At 39.6% G+C, this 12395-nt stretch overlaps 1 protein-coding gene across 3 annotated transcripts; it reads left to right on the top strand.

Annotated features, from left to right (window-relative positions):
- Nucleotides 1-1774: 1774 nt before the first annotated feature.
- On the top strand, nt 1775-11922 carry LOC100700045 (monoacylglycerol lipase ABHD2-B). 3 transcript variants are annotated; one of them, XM_013264191.3, is made up of 11 exons: nt 1775-1934; nt 2239-2270; nt 2627-2857; nt 5486-5661; nt 6061-6228; nt 6446-6629; nt 7950-8042; nt 8423-8524; nt 8617-8686; nt 9084-9168; nt 10594-11922. In XM_013264191.3, exons 2-11 carry the CDS (start codon nt 2245-2247, stop codon nt 10770-10772), a joined length of 1314 nt encoding a protein of 437 aa, XP_013119645.1. In that variant the 5' UTR covers nt 1775-1934; nt 2239-2244; the 3' UTR covers nt 10773-11922. The 3 variants fall into 3 exon arrangements, with proteins under 3 accessions (XP_013119645.1, XP_013119644.1, XP_019217228.1); XM_013264190.3 differs by having other exon boundaries at nt 2624-2857; XM_019361683.2 differs by lacking the exon at nt 2239-2270 and having other exon boundaries at nt 1802-1934; nt 2624-2857.
- Nucleotides 11923-12395: the final 473 nt, after the last annotated feature.

The following is a 12395-nucleotide window of genomic DNA, read 5'->3' as shown; positions in this document are numbered from 1 at the left end:
GGACGCGTCATTCTTTCCCTGCTAATGCTACACACTTTGAGAGGCAGTGCAAAGTTAACATTAGCAAGAAAAGGAAATCCCCGAATGGTCATTTTATCATTAAAGTATTATCTTTAAATATTTTAGAGATTGGTATTAAGCTTCTCTTGTAGGCTCACTCATTAGTTTGAAGAGCAGCAAGTGAAACATAAGGTGATTATTGTCAGGGACTTTATCATTAATTGATTAGAGAGTGAACTGAGAGAAAAAAAATAATTAAAGATTATAGTTCTCTTTAAGAGGTAAGTAAATGGGGGGGGGGGGGTTTAAGACCCTAGTCACGTGTTAATATGAACCGCAAAAAATTACCAATTTTCTCTGAAAACACCATGGCACCGTATCATGTACACATCAGGCTGACTGACATGTATCAGTGGTCACTGTGGCGTGTGTACTCAGCAATGACAGATTTCTCTGATGTTCCTCTTCCATGCGACAAAGCTTCTTCACATGACTGACCTTCAGTTAGTATGAGCTGGGTTAATCATCACAAGATGACAGTTAAATGAAAATTTAATGAGACAGGACCTTGTTTGATCTTAATCCGCAATGCAGAGAGTAGCATAATCCTGTGAACTCAAATCTTGAGAACATGTGATACCCTTAAAGGGAAATGCTACTCAGCAAATTTGGCACAGGATTCATGAATGTATAGCTGGTATGTATCAGTGATGTTTCACTTCTGTCTCTTCCACAGAAACAAGAAAAATTGGCCAAGATGTCTTTCACTTCTGTCTCCCATTTGGAAATGAGACTGAGAATTTATCATAAACAGCACCAGATATAAAGAAATGAAAATGATTGATAGGAGTGGAGATCAGCAGAGTTTCATTTTGACATTCTTAATTTGTACAGCTGTGTATGCTCTCAAGGCTCAATGATATTTTGCCAAATGGGGCTTTCTGGTGTATATTGGACTGTGTTAGATATACACATGACAATAATTGCTGAATTTATATATCGCCAAAAGAATTCTATTAATTTTAGTTGTCATCATTGCATGATTGTCGCATAAAGTATGCTGAAAATCACGTTTCTGAGAATTTTTTTGAAAGAGTTAAAGATTTGGGAGATGTGATGAAATGTATGCAAAACAATATTGAGAATGTGTATGTTACCAATCTGTATAACTATACTTTTTGATGTCAAAGTTAAAGCCATGTCATCAACACATTAAAATAAACAAATATTCACTTGACAATGACAATAAATACTTGAATTGAATTGAATACATGGATATATTATATATTTGTAGAAACAACATTTAAAGCACGGTTAAGCTGCTATGAGAATATGCAGTCTATGATTTTGACCCACGACAGTGTTTCCAGTTAATCAATGGCGCCCTCTTGTGGCTAACACACTCAGTGCAGATCACTGGAAAATTAATGACATTTAAACTAGAGGAATAAAATTTGTTGGAGTTGTTGGAGTTTTCTGTTTGTATCATTGTTATTTTTATTATTTGTCAACGTAAGCTAGGGTTTCAGTTAAGTAGGAAGTAAGTGGCTATGTTTGCTGTGCTGCCTGCTGGTATAATCGGAAATTTCAGTTTCACAAAGCGAAGGCGGAGACTGTGACACCGAAATGGAGAGTTTCATGTATTATATTATGACTATACATAACAGGTCTAACAAGTAGAACGTAAAATAAGTGGACAAAAACGTGAAAATAAAACGTTAAAAAATTCAATATACATATTTTCATTCGCAATTATAAATTTATTATTTGGTTATATTTGGGATTGCAAAGATTCGGAGCTTTTTCAGGTGGCATGAAGGCATCCTGAGCGAGCCGCTGGTCAGTCAGTTTCTCCGCTGTAAACAGGCGGCGTTAGAGCGTCAAACTTCGGGTGGGTCCGGGAAAAACCCAGTGAAACTTCAGAAAGTGTAATGGTAAGACCATACATTTTAATTTTATGTTCAACCCATATTGCGTACTTTACGTAAAGTGCCTATTGTGTTTGGTCGACATCTGACAGAAAAAGTTTTACCTGAGTGACGTGACAAAGGCAACAAACTGAGGCACTTTTAAGCTAGCAGGCAGTTTCTTCTAACCTCCCTATTTCTCGTTTTGTATCATTCATACGCGTCACATAACCGCAGACCATATATTGCAAATTACACGTGTTTGTGTACTCTTTTGTTGGTTTGCCTTGGCCATTTAATTCAATGAGATGTTACTTGCGTGTTTTTCCAGCTCTGAATGAAATACTTTCTTCTGGCAGCAAGGTGAGTAAAAACTGTCAACATTAATAGATGGTGTCACTGCTGGATAACTCTATCGTGTAAAGTCTTCAGTGGATTTTTAGTTATTTATTCATTATTTAGAGATTTCATACTAGACTCTACTGAAAGATCAGATCCCAAATGTCGCACAGCTGCCTATAAGTTAGAGAACCACGTAATTTTATGCTGTTGTATGTGAGAAGCTGCCGTTTTAGCAGAAATTTACAAACATATTTTATGTTTTCAATATTTCAGTTTCATTTATGAAATTTGACTTTTGTAAATTTACTGTGTAAAAATAATCCATGTGCTGTAAGCTTTTTGCTTGTATAAATTGTATGTTTATGCACACACAGCAGATCAACTCACACATATAAAATGACCACCACGGAGGGCGGTTACATACACACCTTTGGCCCAGAGCTGCCTGCCATGTTTGATGGTGTGAAGCTGGCGGCGGTGGCAACCATCCTCTATATCATTGTCCGCTGTCTGAACCTCAAGAGTCCCACTGCACCACCGGAGATCATTTACCAGGACACCCTGCTCAGTCACTACCTGCTCAAGACCTGCCCAATGCTGACCAAAGAGTGAGAGATTTTAATATTATATTAAAAGATCTGTGATGGCACTGGGATGACTGGAATGTGGACTTCATCATGAACTGGTGATTTTTACCTTAGATACAGGTGCACCATAGACTCATCAGGCATAACATTATGACCAGCTGCTTAATTTTGTGTTGGCCCCCCTTTTGCTGTCAAAATCTCCCTGAGCCATCAAGGCATAGAGTCCACCAGACCTCTGAAAGTGTGCTGTGGTATCTGCACCAGCAACAGGTCCTTTCAGTCCCGTAAGTTGGGAGGTGGGGCCTCCATGGATCCAATTTGTTTGCTTTGTGGCAGGGAGCATTATTCTGCTGAGAGAGGCCACAGCCATCAGGGAATACTGTTTTCACGAAAGGGTGTACAGGTAAGCAACTCACACACAGCTGACCATCCACGTGATATGAAAGAAAATGGGATTCATCAGACCAGACCACCTTCTTCCATTCCTCCATGGTCCAGTTCTGCTGCTCACGTGCCCATAGTTGGTGCTTTTGGCAGTAGACAGGGGACTGACTGCTCTGTGGCTATGCAGCATCATACACAAGAAGTTGCAATGCTCTGTGTATCCTGACACCTGTCTATCAGAACCGGCCTTAAGGCTTTCTCCAATCTGATAGCCCATCTCTTGGATCTGACCATACGGGCCAGCCTTCACTCCCCGCGTGCATCACTGAGCCATGGCTGCCCATGACTCTGTCGTTTATTCACCGCTGTGTTCCAGTGTTACTTTCTTGGAACACTTTTGATAGATACTGACCACTGCATTCCAGGAAAACCCCACAAGAGCTGCAGTTTTGGAGAAGCCCTTACCCAGTCGTCTAGCCATCACAATAATCAAACTCGCCCAAATCCTTACCTTGGCACATTTTTCCTGCTTCTAGCGCATCAACTTAATAAGTGTTTTTCACTTTGCCTGTCAGTGGTCATAATGTTATGCCTGATCAGTGTATTTATAGTGTGAGCACAGTGTATGATATACACAACATACAGAAATCTAGAAAATTCAACAACAAAAGCAAAAGCCAGAATCAGAAAACAGTCATCCTAAAACTGTCCCAACTCTGTTCTAAGAAGTGGTTTGCACTAAATTTTTGTCAATTCCAGATTTTGGCTTACATAGATTTGAATCCCACTCTCACAGGTCCTCAAGTCCTATGTTGAACTGACTTAACCACTGCCTGTGTGGACTTCTGAGGTCTTTATTCTGCTTTATGTGACTCATTGTAGGGGGGTTGGAAAAAAGCTGTTATTGGCCAGAGTCTCCCAAGAAGGACTAGATTTCCTAAACACTGTAAACAGAGCCTAGAGGAGCAGGAGACTTTTCAGAAACGTTGTAAGGGAGAGATGCATTCTCTCAGCCCAGCACCCACAGAGGCAGGCAGCGGCTGAACTAGGAAACATAGAAAACCATGCAGTGTTGTTGCATTATAGCAGTTTAGGGGGATTTCAGCTGTTTGGAGACATAGCATCCATTCACAAATGTCCTTTCATTTCTCTTACTCTGACCATAATGTGAATAAACATGACATTTATGGAATGAGCCAGGAATTACAATTTACGCTGAGCTGACCCATTAGTGAAACTGTAATTTTCCACATACATGGTAGGAAAAAAAAGCTTCCATAGGGTAAAAAACAAACAAACTGTAGAAATATTTTTTGGGAGGGAATTTACCAACCTTTCTAAGCATGTACAATACATTTGAGTCAATATCTATCTATTGATAGAAAGACAGGCAGCAGTGGATGGATAGATATCCTCATTTATTTAGATAGGGGCCTCAAAATAAATGCCCCAATAGCAGCTATCAAGTGCTGCTAAGTGGTTGATCCATAGTATCCAGATTATATCAGAGATAGTCCACAGCTTCTTCTGCGTTGTAAAAACCTGGTATCTACATTACTGCATTAAAACAACTGCAAGTTTAGCCACAGATTCAGGGCTGCGTTCAACCCTGAGAGAACTTAGCAAAACATTTATTTAAACAGGAACATTGGTGCGTTGAACATCCCGTCCTGTTATGTAAGTGTTTTACCTAGAGTGTGCACTGGCCGTGATAAAAATCTAGCTAGCGATTGGGTAACACTTCTGACTCACTCACCAAAGATGACAAAACATACCTCACACCCCTTCCACTAATGTTGCACAACTATTCAAAGAAACATGTCATTCATTAGGAGTGTCCGCGGATGGGTTAAGCTAATGTAGCCCTGACCCACTACCCATCCTAGTGAGGTTTGGCCATTTTCCTTAAGTTTACTTTCAGTTTTTTTAGGGTTTTTTTGTTTTTCTGTAAAGATTGTGTTTGCACAGTGGGTGTGCTGCACGCTATGAAGTAGATAAAGATAAGGAAAATTCTCAGCTGTTTGTTTTTTGGACAGGAAGGAGCAGTATGTTAACCAGCCGCATACCTGATGTGAACTTAATTTCTTCTAAATGTTATTTGGCTTCATATTTTTGGCACTCTTCATATTTAAGCACTCTGGAGTCATGTAATTTGAACACCTAAAAAAAAAAGAGCACTCTCAGAGTTCAGCCTGGCTTGTAAGACTGATGATCTTCTGAAGCATCTTCAGGGTTACATAATACGGGGCTTGTCCTTCTTTTCAGATACATTCCTCCCTTGCTGTGGGGGAAGAGCGGTCACATCCAGACGGTGCTCTACGGGAAGATGGGACGTGTCAACACTCCAACGCCCTGTGGGGTTCGCATGTTCCTCCCAATGCAGGATGGTGCTACGGCTACCTTTGACCTCTTTGAAACTATTGGATCCCACACCACTGGAGGTCAGAGGCAAAAACTACTTTGTTTCTGTCAAACCACCAAATCAGCTGGTTTTCGGGGTATTTAATTGCACCACGGCTGATGTGCTGGTACTTAAAGCTTCCTGATTGTTGTTTAGTTGAGGTGCTTTTATTTTTATTTCATTCCTCCTGAGTTTTATGTGCTTGTTTGGACCGAGAGAACATCAGTCTCATGTAACAAGCAGCTCCTGCTACACTTTGAACGAGCAGGGAGAACTTTAATGAACTCCCTCGAGGAACAATGCCAGCGATGTAGTTCAGCGGGGTTAAATCCGCATACACACTACAGTGCACATGACATCGACTTTTACACAAGCTCATGACTCCAATTTAAATGTAGTTGCACATCCACCCTCTTTTGTGTCTTTGTGTGGGTGCCAGATGACATTACCATGGTAATCTGTCCTGGGATTGGTAACCACAGTGAGAAGAACTACATCCGGACCTTTGTGGATTACTCCCAGCGGCAGGGTTACCGCTGTGCCGTCCTCAACCACCTGGGAGCCCTGCCTAATGTTGAGCTCACCTCGCCACGCATGTTTACATACGGTAAAAAGTTATTGCCACATTGTCTGTTTTTGTGATTTTTTTTTTTTTTTTAATATCACTTGGATAAAAAAGGGACCTTATAATGTGCAATCCTGCCAAAATCAAACTTTTGGCAAATAAAACGGATTCCTAAGAAGCATAATGTTATAAATATATATTAATCTGTCGAGTATATATTACTGCTATACATTTGTAAAAGCGACTGTTTTACTTTCAGGTTGTACCTGGGAGTTTGGAGCTATGGTGGGCTACATAAAACGCACTTATCCCCAGACTCTGCTGGTGGTCGTGGGGTTCAGTCTGGGAGGAAACATCGTCTGTAAGTTCCTGGGTGAAAACCAGTCAAACCAGGACAGAGTGCTATGCTGTGTCAGCGTCTGCCAGGGTTACAGCGCCCTCAGGTTGGTAAACTGACTGAAGGATTAACACAATTAAGACTAGTGGGTCATGTTGTTGTCGGCGTTGCTCTGCCGTCACGAGTGAAACTGAGGTTATCATGTTGAACTCTGATAAATACTGAAATGGAGATTACTTACTCTGAAACACAGAAAAGAAAGGAGACTGAGAAGACTCTGTTATATCAGGACTATCAGAGCTTTTAAAAGGAAAAGAAAAGAGCTTGTGAAAAAACCATCCTTGGTATGGTTCCAGTCAGAGACTTTGTTAGATAACAACACAGCACTGTGAAACCTAAATTGAATCTGGGGGAATTCTGCAGTGGCAAAGATGGTGATAGAAGTAAATTCCAAGGGGAAAAAGGTTAATAATGCCTCTTTAAGGGGAATGTCAGTAAATTTCTTAAGCAGTTTTTATCAGCTTTGACTAGTGATCTTCTACATGCAGATTTTGTGTCACAGGGGCCAAAAAATGACAGTTAATTTAGCTGTTCTTTAAATCAAGTGCCCAAATAAGTTCCTAAAGTTGTTTCCCAATGGCTCTTGTGAGATTTGCTTCAAGAAAGTATTACATGTTGTCATGTTACCATTCACTCTGCTTCACTGAGTGAATGGGTTAAATGCGGAGAGGAACTTCCCAACGGGGATCAATAAAGTAATAAAGTATACATATTTAGAGGCATTATTTCTGTGGTAAACAACATTCAGTGAGGGGCATTGAGTTCACTTAAGCTTTTTTGGCGATTAGACCGATGAGCCGTCATAGCAGGATGTCAGCGCTGATAGGCATTACGAGTCTAGGCCCTGGTGGGATTGAAGATGGAGGATTGGATGGAGCTCTGAGTTACCAGGGGGAGTTGCGGTCCACCAATGAGAGTCAAAAGAGGCATCAGAGGAAAGAAGATGATTGGATTAGAGTAATGATGTCAGCAGTGAATTTGAAAGGGTGGAAATGATGAAAGGAACAGCCAAACATCCATGAAAGCAGGCAGATGAGTGATTACAGATCTTTCTTATTGAACTGAAGCATGAGCGTCATTACTGTGCTTGTAGTGTATGGTCGTATTAAGCGGACCCATTACATTTGTTTTGGATTGCTTGTAGGTACTGAGTGCAATATCAGGGTGTATAACTTGTGACTTTGATCATTACACAGCATTACATATCATTGAAATTGATTATCTTTAAGTTTTGTTTTAAGCAGCAACATAATAGTTAAAATATAATAGTGATATGATAGATCAGACTACTGCTGTAGTGACTTCAGTTTGTAATGTGGTTCCACAGTATGTTTGTATTCACATTCATTTGCTTGTGTGTGTTTAGGGCTCAGGAAACTTTCCTTCAGTGGGACCAGTGCCGGAGGCTCTACAACTTTATGTTGGCGGAGAATATGAAGAAGATTATTCTGTCGCACAGGTGGAGCAACACAATAGTTATTGATTAATGGTTACAGATATGTAATACTCTTAAATTTGATTAGAATGTCATTTAGTCATAAAGTATAGCAGCTTTATTCTGTTCTGTAGCTCAGACACAAGTTTGAATCTTTTCTTTGCTAATTGTTGGAGTGGCTTTTTGCACACACACAAATTTCTTGATTATCTCTGCCTGATAGAGAGTAGAAATTCTTAAATGTTAGCGTAATTCTGAAAAATTTGCCAGAATTTTGCTAAATCTGTTATCTACAATGTAGATCTGTGAGTCATTTCTGGAGAATCAGATGAAAAGCACTTCTCAGCCAAATGAAGACACAGTCTCCTGCCTTGATTTTGTCTAAATGTCATATTATTCAACAGGGACAGTTTGCTGGCCATGCAGTGCAGCAACATTGGCGATGGAGAGCTGAACAGACTGTATGCAGCCACATCTCTGATGCAGATTGATGACAGCATTATGAGGTGAAATATACTGGGCTTTGAATGTGATGGGGCTGCTCTAAACTCTGTGGGCCATCTCTTTAACTATGTTATCGCATCATTTTTCACTTCAGAAAATTCCACGGTTATGACTCACTGAGAGAGTACTATGAGAAGGAGAGCTGTGTGCACTACATCCACAAAGTGAGTGACAACTACCTATCCAACAGAGCTCAACACATCTATCCCTCTATTACTACTTCTGCAATGACTTCATGTTTAGACTGCTGTTAAATATTATTGCTGCTATATTTATTGCTCACCTGATCTAGCATACTTGGATAGCAATCATACATAATTAAGTCCAGGTGTGGTTAAAGTACTACTTCTCTTATCACTGATGCTATTGTGTTATAAAAGTGTAATGGTAGAAAATATAAAATGTGGGTGTAGCTTCCAGGTTTGAAAAGTGACATCAGCACAGAAGTGCGAGTGATGGTTACATCTATCTTTTTTACTGTCTGCACTAATGTACAAGTACGTATTCTAAAAAATTAACAAATAAACTGGACTACTTTTTTTTTTTTTTTTTTTTTTACAGATCACTGTCCCACTCCTCCTGCTAAACTCCTTGGATGACCCACTGGTTCATCCATCGTTACTGGCTGTTGCACGCACTCTTGCAGGTTTGTGGTTTTTGTCAAAACTCCTTCTGCAGTGTGAGTCAGTGGTAGTTAAAGGTTGTCTTTCTAACAGGCTAGCTTAAAGCTGGCTGCCATGATAAGTAGCTACCAATTTGCTCACGTTAGCGGGCAAACAAGAAAGATAGCTTGTGGTATGTTTTAATTCTAGATAGCTAGCAGTTTATTAGAATAGAAGAATAGAATAGTCACTTGATTCTATTTTTCTATTCTGACAAGCTAACAAGGATTCCTCTTAATAACACCCGTAACTGTGCCTATGTTTGGTATTTGACATGGTTTTATCTAGTGAACGTGGTGAAGTCTTGGCCAGTGGGCATGTTGAAGTAAAACTGGGTAGGGCATTCAGAGTGTGACCTTTGTTTTAATTTTGTGGATTCCTCAAGCTAATTTTTTATCACTGTTGTTAACTATGTAATGATTTCTTAGCTACCTAGCATATGTGGCTACCTGGTTATTCAGATTTCTTCCTGCACACTGATTGAAGAAGCCAGGTTTGTTTCGGAGGGATTTTGTAATTGTACTTTGTATTGAGCTGGAGGCAGGCTGTTGGCATGTCTAATTTAATGTTAGCTAGTCATCAGTCAGTAGTTAAATTGTAACAGAAAATAGGAAACCTGCTCTGTAGTGAACATGAACATCACAACCTGTGGATTTACACGGAACATTTGATTCTTTAACATAGAAAACATGTTGTTGGAAGAAACTGAGAAAGTCAAAGAAAGTCTTTTTTTTTTTTCTTTTTTTTTTTAGTTGTTTCACACAAAGTTTAAAATATGCTTCCATACAAAACCTTTAATAAAAAATATTAAGAATATTATTTCATGGCATGCAACACTTGTATATTGCAGAGGTGATGTAGAGTCTGGTGAAAATACTGTCCTCACAGTGGTGCTAACTCAGAGCAACATGAAATGAGTTAACAGGATACTCGCAACACAGTCTTAAGTGTTGATAAAGTCTTGCTGCAGCTATCTGCTCAACACACCCTCCCCAGACAGTCTTGTTTAATTTTTCAGGGCCATGTGATCCACCTGAGCTGTTGGGTTATATACAGGGACCTGTGTGCGTGTGTCTGGCCTCAACCTGCTGCTTTGTCCAGCCTCACATGCGAGATCCTCTTTTTGTAAAAGTCTTTGTTTTCATGTAAAGTTTTTACGCTTCAAGTAGTCATGAATTCTATTTCTTTACATTTTTGTCTACTTTTCTACTGGTTCTGTGTCAAGATTCAAGGTATAATCTGTGCAGTCAGTTTCTTTTGAAAAACATGATCATCTTCATGGTTGGATATTTAGGCTCATCACAGCTTTGGTGTCATTTAACTTCTTAAAAATTGGTCTTCGACAGGAACAGATTTTTGGTGAACTGAAACTTTATACTTCTCTTTTCCTAACTGTCTTCCCCTTTTAGAGAAGATGCCCAATGTGATATTTGCCCTGACTCAACATGGGGGCCACATGGGTTTTTTCGAGGGAGCTGTGCTGTTCCCTCAGCCCCTCACCTGGATGGACAAGGTCATAGTGGAGTACACCAACGCCGTCTGCCGCTGGGAGAAGAAGCAGTCGATCTGTCAGAGTAGCAGCGAGTAGGACATGAACGTTTTGTATGGGAAGCACGCAATACCACTCTGCGAGTTGCACGTACATACAAGTCCAGAGACAAACGCACAAAGACTGACAGCTTGCTGTACCTGCTCAGCTTCAGCACTTTTGGCCTTACAGCTACATGATTCTGGAACTTGTAGATGATTAGAGAAGGCAGCCTGAGTGGAAGTGGTTAAACCAGATTAGAAGTAAAACCTACAGAGGTGATCGCACAGGTGAGTGTAATGTGATCCCAACTAGAAGTGTTCCTTCCGCTTTTGTTCTTTTTATCTTTCAGGTTAACAACAGTTTGCCCTCTGCTGGTTTTTGGCAGGTACTTCTTTATTCTCTAAAGCAGGGTGTGTAATTTGAATTCTGCCATAAGAAGGAAAAAAAGGTGGACTTTTTTTCAAGTTTTTCCAGATGCTTATTGATCAGTGATACAGGCCAGTGAACACTCAAGTATTTAATGTCTTGTTTACACATACCTAAGAAATAGAATTTCAGATATATCCACTAACCTGCAACAAATAATATTTTAATGATGTTTTGGTTCTGTTCTGTTCTGAAGTTCTTTAATTTAAATAAGTGCATTTTCACTAAGAGGATGTTGCTGTTTATTGAAGAAAAACATCTGATAGGAATGTGATTTAATCTCTCAAATCAGGTAATGTTTTACAGATATTTTTTTGGTAGGTTTTCATGCTCAATTTTCTCCAGTGGACTATCAGTCTGCATTTAGGGTAGACAAAAACAGGCCCCACTGAACATTTCTGGTTTGTTGAAACATGTACTTGTAGTTCCAACCATTCCACGAATCAATCAATTTACTGTAAAGCCTCCTGGTGTAGAACTCTGGTTACCCAATGCTTATAAATAACTAATAATTCCCAGTGTAGAAATAATTTAACTAGAAGTGACAGGTGTGGTGGTATAAACAGCTGTTTACGGTATGCTTCGAAGGTGATAACATTTTGAATGCGTCTCTTCTTGGTCCCGATTATGTTCCAAATACCAGGTGTGGCTTCAGTTTAAACACTGTAGTGGTTTAATATTAAACTTTAGCATCAGTTACTTTTGGGGGGAGGATGTTGTTGTTGTTGTTCATTCAGCTGTTCATTGCTGCCTACTGGATGGTGGTGTTTGCAACATAAAAGGTGAAAACAGTTAAGAGTATTGCTCTATTGAAGATGATTGATGGGGGATGGATTTATTTTTTTTTTTTTTCCAGAATAATGAAAAAAAAGTCAGAATTCTTGGGGGAAAAAAACCAAAACCCACCCCTCCCCCTTTTTTTTGTATTCATTTTTTTCCCAGGGCCCTAATCCTCTTTTGTAATGCTCTGTTGTGAGTCATGGTACTGTAAATTTCCACCAGAATTATGTGATTTTAAAGGTTTCAAACATCAGCTAAGCAATATTTTTGCTGTTTTTGTTTGTTTGTTTTTAATATTCTGAGCTCTTATTATCATGTTAAGGACTTTTGAGGTTGGTCAGTTTCCTGTGAGTTACATTCTCAGTGGACTCCACCCAGTCTATGTAGCCTGCAAATTATGCAACTTATATCTGCTCTGCAGAAGTCAAATGTCATGCAACAGCACCACAAACATGTCCTGACTTTTTCACTGTT

The sequence above is a fragment of the Oreochromis niloticus genome, linkage group LG7 (assembly GCF_001858045.2).
Source record: "Oreochromis niloticus isolate F11D_XX linkage group LG7, O_niloticus_UMD_NMBU, whole genome shotgun sequence".
Classification (NCBI taxonomy): Eukaryota; Metazoa; Chordata; class Actinopteri; order Cichliformes; family Cichlidae; genus Oreochromis; species Oreochromis niloticus.
This window is presented reverse-complemented; position numbering and strand designations above follow the sequence as displayed.